Consider the following 14,593-nt stretch of genomic DNA (forward strand, 5'->3'; position numbering starts at 1 on the left):
ATACAGTGTTCTGCTTGCATATATGCCTGCAGGCAAGAAGAGCGAACCAGATATCATTACAGATGGTTGTGAGCCACCATGTGGTTGCTGGGAACTGAACTCAGGACCTCTGGAAGAGCACCAGTGCTTTTAACCTCTGAGCCATCTCTCCAGCCCAAAGCAGGTGATTTTTAATGAGCCCTGCATATTTAGGTTCCTTGACAATCAATATCTGAAATTTGCATGCAAAATTTACTTGTGACTGTGCACAGGTGATGCCTACCAGTAATGCCAGCACTTGGAAGTAGGTAGTTGGATTAAGAATACAGTGATCCTTGGCAACATACTCAGTTCAAGGTTTGCATGAATTACATGAGACCTTGTGTCTTAGTCAGTGTTTGATTGCTGTGAGTAGACACCATCACCACGGAAACTCTTACAAAATAAAGCATTTAACTGGGGTCAGCTTACAGTTTCAGAGGTTAGTCCATTATCAGCATGGCAGGGAGGATGGCAGCATGCTGGACATGGTACTAGAGAAGTAGATGAGAGTTCTACATCTGGATTCACATGCATCGGGAAGAGAGAGACACTGAAGCTGGCTTGAGCTTTTGAAACCCCAAAGCCCACCCCCAGTGACACACTTCCTCCAACAAGGCCACACCCCCTAATCCCTCTCAAGTAGTGTCACTCCCTAATGACCAAGCTTTCAAATATAAAAGCCTATGGTGGCCATTCTTATTCAAACCACTACATCCTGTCTCAGAAAACCAAACCAAACCAACCAAAACAAAACTGTCTTTATGCAAGAATCAACCAAAATTTCAAGCTGGACTGACCTGAATACTTCCTCCCCTATAGGAGGCCAGCTCCCACCTTTTCAAAGGGTTCCTATGAGGAGGAGATAGGGATAAGAAACTTTTAGATGGAAAGATAGTGAAGAGGAAAAAGACAGAAACACAGGATAGTTTCAGGAGGACCTGGGTCAATACCCAGTGGCCTCTTCTGGCTCTTCAAAAGTGCTTCTTATAACAATGCCAAGGGGCAGGGCAAAAGACCTCCCACTTGTTAGATCAAAGCACAGCACACAGCCAAGTGTAGATCCTTCCAAACACCTAGAAACCATGCCCATGGTCAAATCTTCCCCTTATGCAGCCCTGCTGGCCAAATTCTCAGACTTTGAGTAAGTTCTCACTAGGAAACCTCTGTGGGTCTCTACAACTCCCCCTTCTTAATATTTTAAAGGGCCCCTCAAACCCCTCAGATAGACTGTGCCTGCCTTAGGTTATCTTCTTCACTAATCAGCCTTACCCGTCATGGAGATACACTTTCCATCAAGTGTACTCTGTCTTAGGTCGGCAGATAGCAAGAAGAACTTTACCCATCTCTTACTACCAGCCTCTAGCAGGGGAAAGTACAGAGCTTAACTCATCTCTGACTCAGGTCCCTACCAAGAGCTTGCAAGTAGCTGGAACAACCACAGCAATCCCTATGGCTGCCATACTCCTCATTAATAAGAGTAGAGGATGGCCAAGATAGAATGTCATTTTTCGATGGGTCTAAGATGTCTATAACAGCCTTAGCTGTGCCAAGCCCTTTTTAAAATAATAACCTCTTGATGCAAATGCATCAAATAAATCAATAAACTCTTGATGCAACTGCATCAAACTTAAAGACTCCCTTAGCTTCATCAAACCATGGTTCATCAAAATCAACAGATTAACATAATTCTAGTATGAATATTACTATACATATTTACAATTCTTACAGACTTACATTCAAAAGCAAACTCTATAGGATTATTTACACTTTACAAACTTTAGCAAACATTCAAAAGAGATCTCTTACCAGAACTATTTATATTCTCTTCAAACAAGACAGAGGATACATGAATTGTGAATCACCACAGTCAAAATTGTTAGTGAACTCAAAACTGTTTCATTTCTGAAGTTTGGCAAAAGCTCAAAAAAGTCAGTTCTTATAACAGTCTCAAAATTCCCCTGAAAGTTTGAAATCAGAGTCTAATTAATTAGCAGCTATGCTGTAACACTCGGGGTGATGCCACCCCCCCCAGCCACCTTCCCCACTGGGCCCTCCCAGGCATCCTGGAGCCGGTCACAGGACCCTGCCACAGTGAAAGTGCACCCAGCAGTGACCAGTTGCTGGTCAGGGAGCAGTCCCTTTACTTAAATTTGTTGCAGCTCCCCTGAATGCAACAATTCAATTAAGTTCAAACAAGCAGCACTGAAGCTTCTCTCTCAGCCACAGAGGCAGTTTCAGTTAGATTTCCCTAGGAGAGAAGGTGGCTGTCAAGGTAACTGAGCTGCTACAACGCTCCTTTCAGAAAGCTTTCTGCTCAGCCAGCAAACAGAGACTGCATGACTTTGGCTGCTGGCTCCATTCAGGTTTTTTACTGTCCCAGTCTGTTTGTGCCTCCTGTCTCTGTGCCTGCCCACCTTGAGACCCCAGCATCCTGAGACCCTGAGGGCTCTCTCATGCCTTGTGCTACATGGCTGAATGCCACCCCAATGCTATGAGCTACGGTTCTCAAACAGTCCTTTAAGGTCCAGGAGGAAACCCAGCTGCAACTAGTTGTGGCTGCTGCACCCCTGGCTCCATTTACATTCACTTGCACTATATTACCCTGGGCATCTGCCTGTTCAATGATGGGGAACATTTGAAATCCTTGCACTTCCTCCCCTCTGCTAGCTGCTTCTCTAATACTGGCTTGAGGGGGAGTGGGATGCAGGACTAGCAGCAAGGGCTTGCCATGTTCTGGAAGGCTTTTGTGCCAGGGCAATTATGGGCAACTTTGCCATTCTGATAGATGACCCCCTTAGGTGAGTCTAATTCCATCCCTACAGAAGGAAGAGGAGTACCCTTCTGAGAAGAGGAGACCTGAAGAGCCTCTATTTTGGGGGAAAGAGAAATTACTAAGTCTCTCAAACCCTCCAATTCCTCCCTTGTCTCATGCCAAGGCTTCTGTTCCTTAAACTGGGCTTCATGGCCAAGAGGGAACTAACCCTGATTGAAAAAGTTGTAAAAGCGTTCTCATCTGGTGGCAGCTCCGGTGGAGCAGAGGGTTTTGTTCCACCCGTATCTGCCTCAGGAAAAATTCCCCCTTTAGATCAGGACTTAGATCTAAGCTGTCCTGAATTAGTGCCCACAGGCCAAAAGCTTCCACTGGAATCTTTTCTGGCCCATGTTCCTCATAATATTGTTGCATTTCGACTCCAATTCTGTCCCATGAGTCTGTGTCCAGAGTCCCATAGTCAGAGAACTAAGGACATAGCTCCTCTACGAACTCCAAGAACCTCTGTACTTGTTGCTGTTCTACCTCAACTCCCCTGGTTTTCAAACTCTCTACAAGTGAATATACAAACATCTGCTTACTACTTCCCTGCCCCATATCGGCTTCTCTTTCTCAGACTGCTAAGTCCATTTACCTATGCTCTAGACTTCCCTGGATTTTAGTATGTGTTTCTTGCTTGATATTGTTCGAATTGATTGTAGTTCCATCTTATCTAGGTCATTATCCCTCATTACTCCTGGACAATATTTGATAAACATTCCTTTGTATATAGTCTTGTATTAGGTTAGAACCTTCTTATTTAGACAAAAGGGGGAGATGTAGTGGATAGCCATTCCAACTTTTATCTGGAAGTTCCAACCCCCATTGAGGCTTCGGTAACTGTCACGCCTACAAGGTGGGGCTGAGAGAGGATGCTGAAGACCGGAGATCCGGATGCACTGGCTCTCTTGGTTCCTGGACCCTGGACGCTGGAGGGAGACCAAGCAGAGTTCTCCAGAGAACACTGCCAGACTGCGCCATGCCTTTCCCAGACTCTGTAAACTATCCATTCACTTGTAAGTTACCCCACAAAATAAACCTCCCTTTTAACTACATGGAGTAGCCTTAATAATTTCACCAATACCAATCTCTGGTACAGTGAGACTCTGTCTAAAGAGAAATAAAACAAAACTGTTTTTTAAAAAAAATCTTAGATTAAGATTTTTTTTTTGAGGTCTTTAGTTTTTAGGTTCACATTTTCACATTTCAGGTATCTTTGATGCTTGAGCTTTGGAAAATGATCACAAAGAAAGTACCAGAGTCCAAGAATCCCAAGAAATATTGCTGTGAGAAATATGCCAAATATTAACATTGATAACACTAGTAACACAGGACTTTTCTTAGTAGTAGGCATGGAAACTAATGGCTAACCGTATGTATAAGCTTGGCTAAGTTATTTGCATGCTGCTGTGGGAGGTATATTTTATATTTGATTGACATTTAAGTCAGTGTCCATGAGTAAAGAAGATTGCCCCGAAAATGTGACTCGGCCTCACCCAATTAGTTAATATCTTAAAGGCAAGGGCAAGCTTTGGAAAGTAGGAATTCTCAATACGGTAGCACAGAAATGTGCCTTGTTTGCCAGCCTGCCCTACACGTTTCCCGGCTTGCCAGGTCCCACAACTGTGTATACCAAATTCCTTACAGCCTCTTTCCCTCAGGGAAGAGAGCTCAGTAGGTAAAATGGTTATCAGTCAAGCATGAGGACCTGAATTTGAGCCCCAGAGCCTGTGTTAAACGCATATTTAACCCCTGGGAGCCCCAGGTCCTAGTGAGAGCCGGCCTCGAGGAACAAACTCAAGCTTAAGCTGTGCCTCTCAGGCGCTGGCTCTCTCTTCCCTCCGGTATTTGTTCAGTTTCAGTTTCTCAGAACCAGAACAGCATAGGACTATTAGTCATACACATGACTAATAATTCCAATGCGGAGAAGTCCCCCCTACTCACACACACACTCCTGACCAAATGGTCTGCTAAGGTAGGGCAGGCTGAGGCCACACAGAACAAATGAATGTGTTGTGTAAGGACAGAGAAAGGAAAACAAAAACATGGAGCTCATGTTCATGCTTCAAGTAACATAGCTCAAACCCAATTCGGGCAAATCTGTGGAGAGCAAGTAAACCAACGGGATAACAAGAACAAGAAAATAATAGTCCTTTAAGCTGACAAATTACCTCACAAAACATTTTCATGAAGTCTTAACTTTGACCATTTTACAAAAGCCAAGGAACTTCTACAGTCCCCGGATTTTACAGAGCGAAGTGGAGGTGGGTGGAGCAGACATTATCACTTCCCACAGATCAGTCAGGGAGCCTGAGGCTAGAGGGCTACTCGCCCTTTTATGCCCTATGCCTGGAAGAGCCTTGGGCCTATGTGTAGCGGAGATAAACAAAGGGCGCCTTTGAGGCTCCCAGATTCTCCAATCTGCAGCTGCCAGATGCTGCGATGGAAAGTAACCCTACGCTTTCTTTCTTTGTGTCGGCAAAGACCCATGTCACATGGACATCTAGGCATTGCTGTGTTATTATACATGGAGCTTCTCTGGGTAGAGAAGTCATGAGAAACCTTGTTTGCTTTTGTCCGAATATGCTTTTTCTTGGGACTGGAAAGATGTCTCACAGTGGTTAAGAGCACTTGTTGCTTTGGCAGAAGACCTGGGTTCGGTTCCCATCACCTACATGGCCGCTGGCAACCCTCCGACGTTCTCTCCTGCCCTCTACAGGCACCAGGCTCACACGAGGAGCACGTACATAAATGCAGGCAAAACGCATCCATCTACAAGAAAAACTTTATACAGCTTTTCCTTCGTGTCGCCTAGTTTTTCTTAACAGACATTCGTAAAAAGTAATCTGGGTTAGAAAGGAACTTAAAGTTTCAAAAGGAAAGGTCGCTGAACCGTGACAGCCAGCACACGGCGGCGGCAAACGCCATCTTCGCCCAGCTCCCACGCGGCGCTCGGCGCGCGGCCCTGACGTCATGGGGCGAGGGGGCGGGGAAGCGGGACCTCGTGAAGGGCTGGGCGGGGCGGGGGCGGGTCTCGCGGCGGGGCGGGGCCGAGCCTCGCGGCGGGGCGGGGCGGTGGCCTCCCGGAGGGTGGGGCAGGGCGCGGCGGGGGCGGTGTCCCGGCGGCCCGCGCTCCGCCCGGGGTCGGGCGTTTATAGCTCGGCGCTGGCCGGCCCCCGGCGGCTGCGGGGCGCGGGGTCGCGATGTCAGGGCTGCAGGCGGGTGCAGAGCAGCAGCGGCGGGAGGAGTCGAGCGCGTGGGCCTCGTCACCCGCTCGCTTCGTGCTAGGACTGGACGTGGGCAGCACCGTGATCCGCTGCCACGTCTATGACCGGACGGCACGGGTGCGAGGCTCCAGCGCGCAGAAGGTGAGTGGGAGCCGAGGGCGGGTCTGGGGCTCTGGCTGCACCCTCGCCCTTTCTGCACCCTTAGGGACTCAGGTCAATGTGGCCCCGTGCTGGCCGCTCGCTTCCTGTCCCGGGAGACTCATCGCTCTGGCTTTACCTGGGTGGAACTGCATGTGTGTGAGCAGGCTGCGTGTATGTGGACAGAAGGTGGTTTGTGATTTACTTGGTTTTTCTGCACTTCCTCATCGACCTTCCAACTCTTGTCTTCACACGTTTTAGTTCTTCAGGTTTTGATGGAATGTAAACTTAGTTTTCGGGTATGTCATTTAAAAACAATTCCTTGCATTTATTTATTATGTGTCTCTGTATGTGCTCACATGCTATGGTGCACTTTTGGCGGTCAGAGGACAACTTTCTTGGGAATCCGTTTTCTCCTTCTACCATGTTGGTCCCTGGAATTGAACTCAGGTCGTCAGGCTCAGTAGAAATACTTTTACCTGCCAGGCCATCTTACTCGTCACTCTTGTGTTCATAAAAGTGCTTGGTCCTCATATTAGCGTCTGACTTCCATGGATATCGGAGATAGTGAACTAGTTTTGAAAGCTGAGTAGTCCATACTTCTTTCCATCTTTGAGAATTCATAAAAATATCTTCTTCTAGCTTAGCTTAAGAAGCCTGCCAAGCCATTGATTGGGCTTTGTTAGCAAAGCCTTAAACTGCCAATGATATTGGTCAAGAGCTAACACCCATTTTAGTGAATTGTTGATTTCTATGTAATGGTCAGTGCAGTTGATTTGGTATAGTGTTCTTATTTACTCCTTTCAATACAGCATTATTTTATCCTCCTCCTCTTCTTCTTCTTCTTCTTTTTTTTTTTTTTTTTTGAGACAAGGTTTCTCTGTGTAACAGCTCTCAGACTGTCCTGAAACTCGATTTGTAGACCAAGCTGGCCTTAAACTCAAAGATTCACCTGCCTCTGTCTCCTGGTGCTGGGATTAAAGGCATGCACCACCATTTTTTTTTTTTTTTGTTTTGTTTTGTTTTTTTGTTTTTTTGAGACAGGGTTTCTCTGTGTAGCTTTGCGCCTTTCCTGGAACTTGCTTTGGAGACCAGGCTGGCCTCGAACTCACTGAGATCCGCCTGCCTCTGCCTCCCGAGTGCTGGGATTAAAGGCGTGCGCCGCCGCCGCCGCCGCCGCCGCCGCCGCCGCCGCCACCACCCGGCGCAATACCAGCATTTTTTAATGTTTAAAATTTTAGTGAAGGGTTGGGGATTTAGCTCAGTGGTCGAGTGCTTGCCAAGGCCCTACCTTAGTACTGAAGGTAGTGAAGATGAGAGACATCTAACCCCCTTCCCTACAGCACTGGACTCTTTTTCAGTGTGCTACCCTACTTCTCACTCTGTGGGTGTTTTTCATCTCAGCAATATCCCAGAAACCCATTGGCTAGAGTGAAAGTAAGCAGTGACTGCCCTGAGCGCATACTTTGAGGAACTAGATTTTTCATTCATGGTTCTGTACTAGGAGGTGAGTTGAGACGGCCTGCAGCAGCTTCCTCACTAGCCAGCTGTGTAAGAGCATGGTCCCCCCACTTAGTCCATCCCTGTTCCAACCTGAGAGGACAGACAAAAGGCAGACACTGAGCTCTTGTCTTATTGCAAGTCTTTATCACAAACACAATGATACTTTGTAGTTTTTCTTATAATTCTAGTCACAAAGTACTTTTGCTTAAGCAGTGCATTTTAAATTTTTTTTTTTAAATTTAATGAATGAGTATTTGAATCAAAAAGGAGATAGCTCAGCAGGTAAAGATGATTGCACATTGCTCCTAAGCTTGACACCATTAATTAGATCCCTGGGAGGGACATTAAGAGAGGAGAGAACTGTATCCTGCAAGTTGTCCTCTGACCTCTGCCTTTAAGCTGTGGCACAAGCCCTTAATCCCAGCATTCAGGAGGCAGAAAGAAGCAGGTGGATCTCTGTGAGTTTAATGCAGAGGCAGGCAGATCTTTGAGTTCAAAGCCAGCCTGGTCTACAGAGCGAGTTCCAGGCCAACCAGGGCTACACAGTGAGACCCTGTTTCAAAATAAGATGAAGTAAAAATAGAATAAATGATATGCAGTTAATTAAAGTGCTAGGAATTGAGTTTACATCATGGGTTATGTGACTTAGCCATATAATTTGTGTCTGTCTTCTTTTTTAATATTTATTTATTTTACATGCATTGTTGTTTTGCCTTCATGTATATCTGTGTAAGGGTGCCAGATCCTCTGGAACTGGAGTTACAGACAGTTATGAGCTGCCATGTGGGTGCCGGGAATTGAACCCTGGTGTAGCTGAAGTTTTCCTGTGTGCTGCCCAGATCCAAATAAACACACAGAGGCTTATATTAATTAAAACTGCTTGGCCATTAGCTCTGGCTTACTACTGACTACCTTAAACTCAGCCCATTTCTGTTAATCTATATATCACCACGTGTTCTGTGGTTTTACCTGTGTGCCATTACATGCTGCTCCCTGGATGGCGGGCTGGTGTCTCCTGACTCAGCCTTCCTCTTCCCAGAATTCTCCTTGTCTGCTTATCCCGCCTATACTTCCTGCCTGGCTACAGGCTTTTTGTACACTGTACCAGTGTACAAAAGCATTATTCCACAGCACCCGGGTCCTCTGGAAGAGCAGCCAGTGCTCTTAACAGCTGAACCATCTCTCCAGCCCTGTGTCTGTCTTTTTAATGGAAGTCACACCCTTCTAATGCAATGGAAGGATTATTCCATTAAATCCATAAAATTCCATAAAATCTTAGTATAGGAGGATTTGATTCATATAGCCAAACGAGTCCTGTGAAAAAGAAATAAATCAAGAAGAGATCATCCTTTGGATACATGATCAGGACAGGCTCCCATGATCTTTAAGTTAAAATGGAAATCCAAACATGAACCTTTGCATTCAGTTTGTGTGAGGTGCCTCAGGAGACTCAGTAATATTTTCTTTTCTTTTTAATGGTGATGCTGGAGAACCCTACCCCACCCCCACAAGACCCTGCATGTCACATCCTCAACCCTAGTAGTTTTTTTTTTTTTTTTTTTTTTTTTTTTTTTTTTTTTTTTTTTTTGTGTGTGTGTTTGTGTGTGTGTGTGTGTGTGTGTGTTTGTTTCTTGGGGCCATCAAGATGGATCAGTGGGTGAGGTTGCTAGCTGACAAATCTGATGACCTGACATGGAATCCACATGGTAGATTTCATGAGCTTTTGTCCACACACAGAGAATACTTAAAAAAGGGCAGGGCAGTGGATGCATATGCCTTTAATCCCAGCACTGGAGAGCCAGAGCCAGGCAGATCTCTGTGAGTTTGAGGCCCTCCTGGTCTACAGAGTGAGTTCCAGGACAGGCCCCAAAGCTATACAGAGAAACCCTGTCTCAGAAAAAGAAGAAGAAGAAGAAGAAAAGTCTTTTTAACAGACCCATAATATTGGTGTTAAATCCTAGAACAATAGTCTATATTTGCAGCCCTCACATGTATGTTATCTGATACTTCATTTTAGAAATTGAAGGAAATTTATCATGCTCCTCCCAGTGGGACTGATGCTTCTGTGAAAACCCATAAAATGGGATGGGTGGAAGAGCATGATAGAAAGTCCCAGCATGGAGGCATGGAGCCCTCCAGAACTAGAAAAAAAGACTCTGCTTTTTAATCAGCAGATGTTTTCTTCTTAACTTTCACTGTTTTCTCCTGTTTGGGCTTAGACTTCCTCCGTAGGGGGCACATTTCTCATGTTACACGTTTAGGGATCCAGTGGTTTGAGTTTGTTCCTAAGGATTAAGTGTGGAATCTTGGCAGCCAGTGTGGTGCTTTGGGAGCTGTAGAATCTGTAAGAGGTGGGTCCTAGGGAGAAATCATGAGCTCCCAAGGGAGCTGTCCTTAGAGGGGATTAAGGTACTTCCTGAAACAGCAGGAATACAGCCAACACTGCTTTCCTGTTCTTGCTTCCAGTCTCTTCCTCCTCTTCCTCTCCTCCTCCCTCCTCTTCCTCCCTCCTCCTTTCCCTTCTTTTCTTTCTCCTCTTTTCCCCTCCTCTTCCTTCCCCTTCCTCCTTCCCTCTCCTCTTCCCCCTTCCTTCCCACTCCTCCTTCCCCCTCCTGTTTTTCCCTCCTTCTCTTTCCCCCTCCATCTCCTCCTCCTTCCCCCTCCTCCTTTCTCCTCCTCTTCTTCCTCCCTGCTCCTCCACTTTTGGTGACTTCATACTCCTGTTCAAGACACAAGTGCCTGGATCATAGGAGAACGCCACCATGCCTGGCTATTTCTTCTTTTTTGTATGTGCTCCTGGTAGAATGCTGTCTCCCTCCACCATGGTAAGATGCAGCCAAGGGAGCTCTTGCTGACCTAAGAGGGCTGTGTGATCTTGAACTGTCAGCCTCTAAAACTGAACTATAAAAACCTCCGGTGTTTTGTTATAGCAAGGGAAAACAGATACGGCATGAGCTGTCCAGACTGGTGCAGTGTAGGGATGTACTCTTCAAGTCCCTCCATTAGGTCTAAAGGTTTGGAGGCTTGAAGCAAGGTTACCTACGTGAAGTTGTTTTGAGGGAGAAATTGTTTGCTGCAGTTGAAACATTCTAACGTAGTCAGAAAAGCCTTGCAGAGTTACTCGGTGGGAGGGGAGTAGGTTTTGTTGAATCTGCTTCTGAAAAACACAATAGAGAATAGCAGATTTCCCCCCCACATGACCTTGTTACTTAAGTCACCTCCCCCCGGCTCCCCAGTTTTCTTTATTGTGACCACTTCTTCCGTGTTGGAAAGTTCCTTCAACTGGTACTCTTGGTGGGTTGTCTGCTCGTTTTTCAGTACCGTGCATTCCCGGGAACCCTGAACTCTGCCTAATGTCTGTAAGCTCCCCTTCTCCAGAGAGTAGACCTAGTGCTGGTTGCTTGGTGATGAGACGCAGTGACGGTGGTTGAGCGGCTTCAGGGAGCCTTACACAGACTTCACTCCAGCATCCTTGGTCTTCCAGGGCTCAGCCTTAGAATCTCCACATTCTGCCATGGGCTGTTCTCTGAGAGTTTGGGTGACTGGCACACACACCCTTGGTCTCTGCAGTGCCTGTGAAGTCACAGGCACTCATAGATGCTGAGGGAAAAATGAACAGAGGAGACACCTGTGGGTGCTCCTGTTCTGGGGACAGAGGAGGGGCAATCTGACTTGGGTCTCAGAGAGCATTAGAAGGAATTACGGCTTTACTTTGAGTGAAATGGGGAGAAGGGGTTGGCGGGAGTGCCAGCGTAATCCGAGCAGGGCATTGTCCCCTGTGCCAAGCTCTTGTCACCTGCCCATGCTCTGTTCACTTGTTAAATCCAGTCTGCTCCTGTTTGCCCTGGAACTCAAAACAGACCTCCTGGGTGCTGGGATAACAGGTGTGTAGCCCATACCTGGTTTATCTTTGAGCTCTTTTTGATGTCTGTCTTTTAGCAGCCCTGAAAAGCAGTGGGGATACACGTATATGTTCAAGTCATCAGTTAAACTTTAAGCTCTAGGCTCTTAAAGCACTTTTAAAGACTGTTTTTGTATTTTTATTTATGGGTATGTATGTTTGTGTGTGAGAGTGTGTGCCACATGCATGCCCGTGCCTGCAGAGGTAGAGCTGGACCTAAGGTGGTTGTGAGCCGCCTGACTTGGGTGCTGGGAGCTGAACTCAATGAGTCAGGAGCGGCGTGTGCTCTTAACCACCGAGCCACCTCTCTAGCCCCTTAAAGCGCTTGTATTTCTAGCCATTAGCTGAAATCAAATGAAGAGACTGAAAACAAAGGCAGGTTAGGCGCGGTGGCCCACCTAGCTAAGCACCAGGGGTGGGGGTCCAGCCTGAGCTACATAGCAAGTCCTCACCTGAGTGGAGGCTCTGGCTACAGTGCTGGCTGCTATGAGGCAGGGGCAGCCATGTCACAGCCAGCCAGCGACAGTGGCGGAGACAGGCAGAGCCTTGGAGCTGGGGGGGGGGAGTGGGGGGGGAGGTCAGCCATTCTAGCTGAAACAGTGAGAGAGGGAGGGCAGGTGGAAATGGGAGAGGAAGACACCTGATGGTGACCTTTGACCTCCACACGGGCACAGACATGCACACCTGTGCTGAAGTGCACCCACCCACACACCCGACAGCAAAAAGGAATGGGGGTTTTTTGTTGGTTTGTTTTGCTTTTGCTGTGGATATTGTTCTATATAAATAAAACACTGATGGCCAATGACCAGGCAGGAGGTAGGTGGGACAAGGAGAGAGGAGAATTCTGGGAAGCGGAAGGCGGAGGGAGAGACACTGCAGCCACCGCCAGGACAAGCAGCATGTAGAGACTCTGGTAAGCCACCAGCCACGTGGCAAGGTATAGATTTATAGAAATGGGTTAATTTAAGATAAAAGAACAGTTAGCAAGAAGCCTGCCACGGCCATACAGTTTATAAGTGATATAAGCGTCTGAGTGATTATTTTATAAGTGGATTGTGGGACTGCGGGGCTTGGGGAACCTGGAGAGAAGCCCTCCAGCAACATGCTTTGTTTTTTTTTTTTTTTTTTTTTGTTTTGTTTTTTTTGGTTTTTCGAGACAGGGTTTCTCTGTGTAGCTTTGCGCCTTTCCTGGAGCTCACTTGGTAGCCCAGGCTGACCTCGAACTCACAGAGATCCACCTGGCTCTGCCTCCCGAGTGCTGGGATTAAAGGCGTGCGCCACCACCGCCCGGCTTTTGTTTCTGTTTTTTGAGGATAAGGTTTCTCCGTGTAACCCTTGCTATCCTGGAACTTGCTTTGATTTTTTTTTAATTACCGCCAAGTTAAAAAGTGAAATGGAGATTTTTTTTGTATATGGTTCTATGGGTTTTAGTACCTGTGAGACGAACCTAAAAACTCCTTCACACCCCGCCGTGTAGTCTTCCTCCAAGTACCCACCTAGCTCTTTCTCCGTTACATCGTTTTGTCTTCTGAAGAAGATCATGTAGAAGTTGAGTGTGGGTCTGGGGATGTCGCTCAGTGGATCCAGGGCTTGCCGTCTCCAGCACCCACGTTGATACTGGGTGAGCACGGCAGTCCCCCCCCCCAGGTTCCCAGTGCTTGGGTGGTGGAGGGTCTAATCGACTTGCTGAATAGACAACTTCCAGATCAAATAAGAGCCTCTACCTCAGGGCCTTCTTGGACGGTTAATTATCAACCTGACAGGATCTAGAATCTTCTGGGAGAGTGTCTCTCGATGATGCAAGGAGGCCACGAGGGATTCTCCTGATCAGGTTGATGGATATGAGAGGACCGTATTGACTGTAGGTGGGACCATTGCCTGGGGAGCGGAACCTGGGCTGTAGACAATGAGGATGTGATTAAGGCACTGATGACTTTGTTCTTGACTGTGGATGCACTGGGACCAGCTGCTTGAAGCTCCTGCCTCCTTAACTTGACCGACATGATGGACTGTACCCTTGAACTGTAGCCAGAATAAACCCTTTGCCCCTTGTTGCTCTAAGTTTTTTTTTCGTAGAAGTTTTATTGTAGCGTAAGGAAAGGGAAGCAGACAGAGCTCCTATGTAACCCGAATAGGTCCCGAGAAAGGGTTGTCCTTCAGTTGCTTGTTTTGTTTTGTTTTTTTGAGACAGGGTTGCTCTGTGTAGTTTTGGTGCCTGTCCTGGATCTCGCTCTCTAGACCAGGCTGGTCTCGAACTCACAGAGATCTGTCTGGCTCTGCCTCCCGAATACTGGGACTAATAGTGTGTGCCACCACTGCCCGGCTCAGTTGCCTTTTATCAGAACATCTTATCATAGCAAGAGATAAGGAACTAAGACATTTCCATCCGTACATGCATGCTTGTGCCCTCACATGCATTCAAACATGCATACAGACAAACATATCACATACACACAAATTGGATGTGGTAGTGCATGCTTAATCATGGGAGGCTGAGGCCTGAGGGGCAGCACAAGGTTGTTGCTCTGCAGGCCGCCACCCCTTGCGGTGTGCTACATAAAGATTTCTTTCTACTGGAATTAAAAACAACAACAGTAACAACGACAACAAAATCTCCAAGAACAATGAAAAGGCAGTGTCTTAAATAGAATCATACAGTAAGTAGGAACCTCGGGCAGCTTTATTCAGCTAATAGCCTTTTGAGATTTGCCCATGCCATGTGCATCCACAGTTCATTCTTGGTTTGTTTATTTGTTTGTATGTTTGTTTTCTTTCTGGTCCAGGGGACTGAACCAAGGCCTTGTACTTGCTAGGCAAATGTCCTACCACTGAACTGAATCTCAGACCAACCCATTCCATCTTATTTCTGATGGAACTCCATCATACAGACGTACCTCATTCATTCTGCTGTTGAGGTCTGTTTGGAGTGTTTTTAGTTTCTGGTGGTTATGAATAGATTTGCTATAAATGTTTACATACAGACTTCAATGGGAG

The 14,593-nt window shown here is 46.7% G+C and overlaps 1 protein-coding gene across 1 annotated transcript in view; it reads left to right on the forward strand.

Annotated features, from left to right (window-relative positions):
- Positions 1-5,957: 5,957 nt before the first annotated feature.
- Gk5 (glycerol kinase 5) overlaps positions 5,958-14,593 on the forward strand; it is a 69,832-nt gene continuing 61,196 nt past the window's right edge. The window contains exon 1 of the mRNA XM_028866017.2: positions 5,958-6,198. Within this exon, the coding sequence (XP_028721850.1) occupies positions 6,034-6,198 (165 nt within the window). The 5' untranslated portion in view covers positions 5,958-6,033. The remainder of the gene's footprint in view (positions 6,199-14,593) is intronic.

This window comes from Peromyscus leucopus, chromosome 7 (assembly GCF_004664715.2).
Source record: "Peromyscus leucopus breed LL Stock chromosome 7, UCI_PerLeu_2.1, whole genome shotgun sequence".
Classification (NCBI taxonomy): domain Eukaryota; kingdom Metazoa; phylum Chordata; class Mammalia; order Rodentia; family Cricetidae; genus Peromyscus; species Peromyscus leucopus.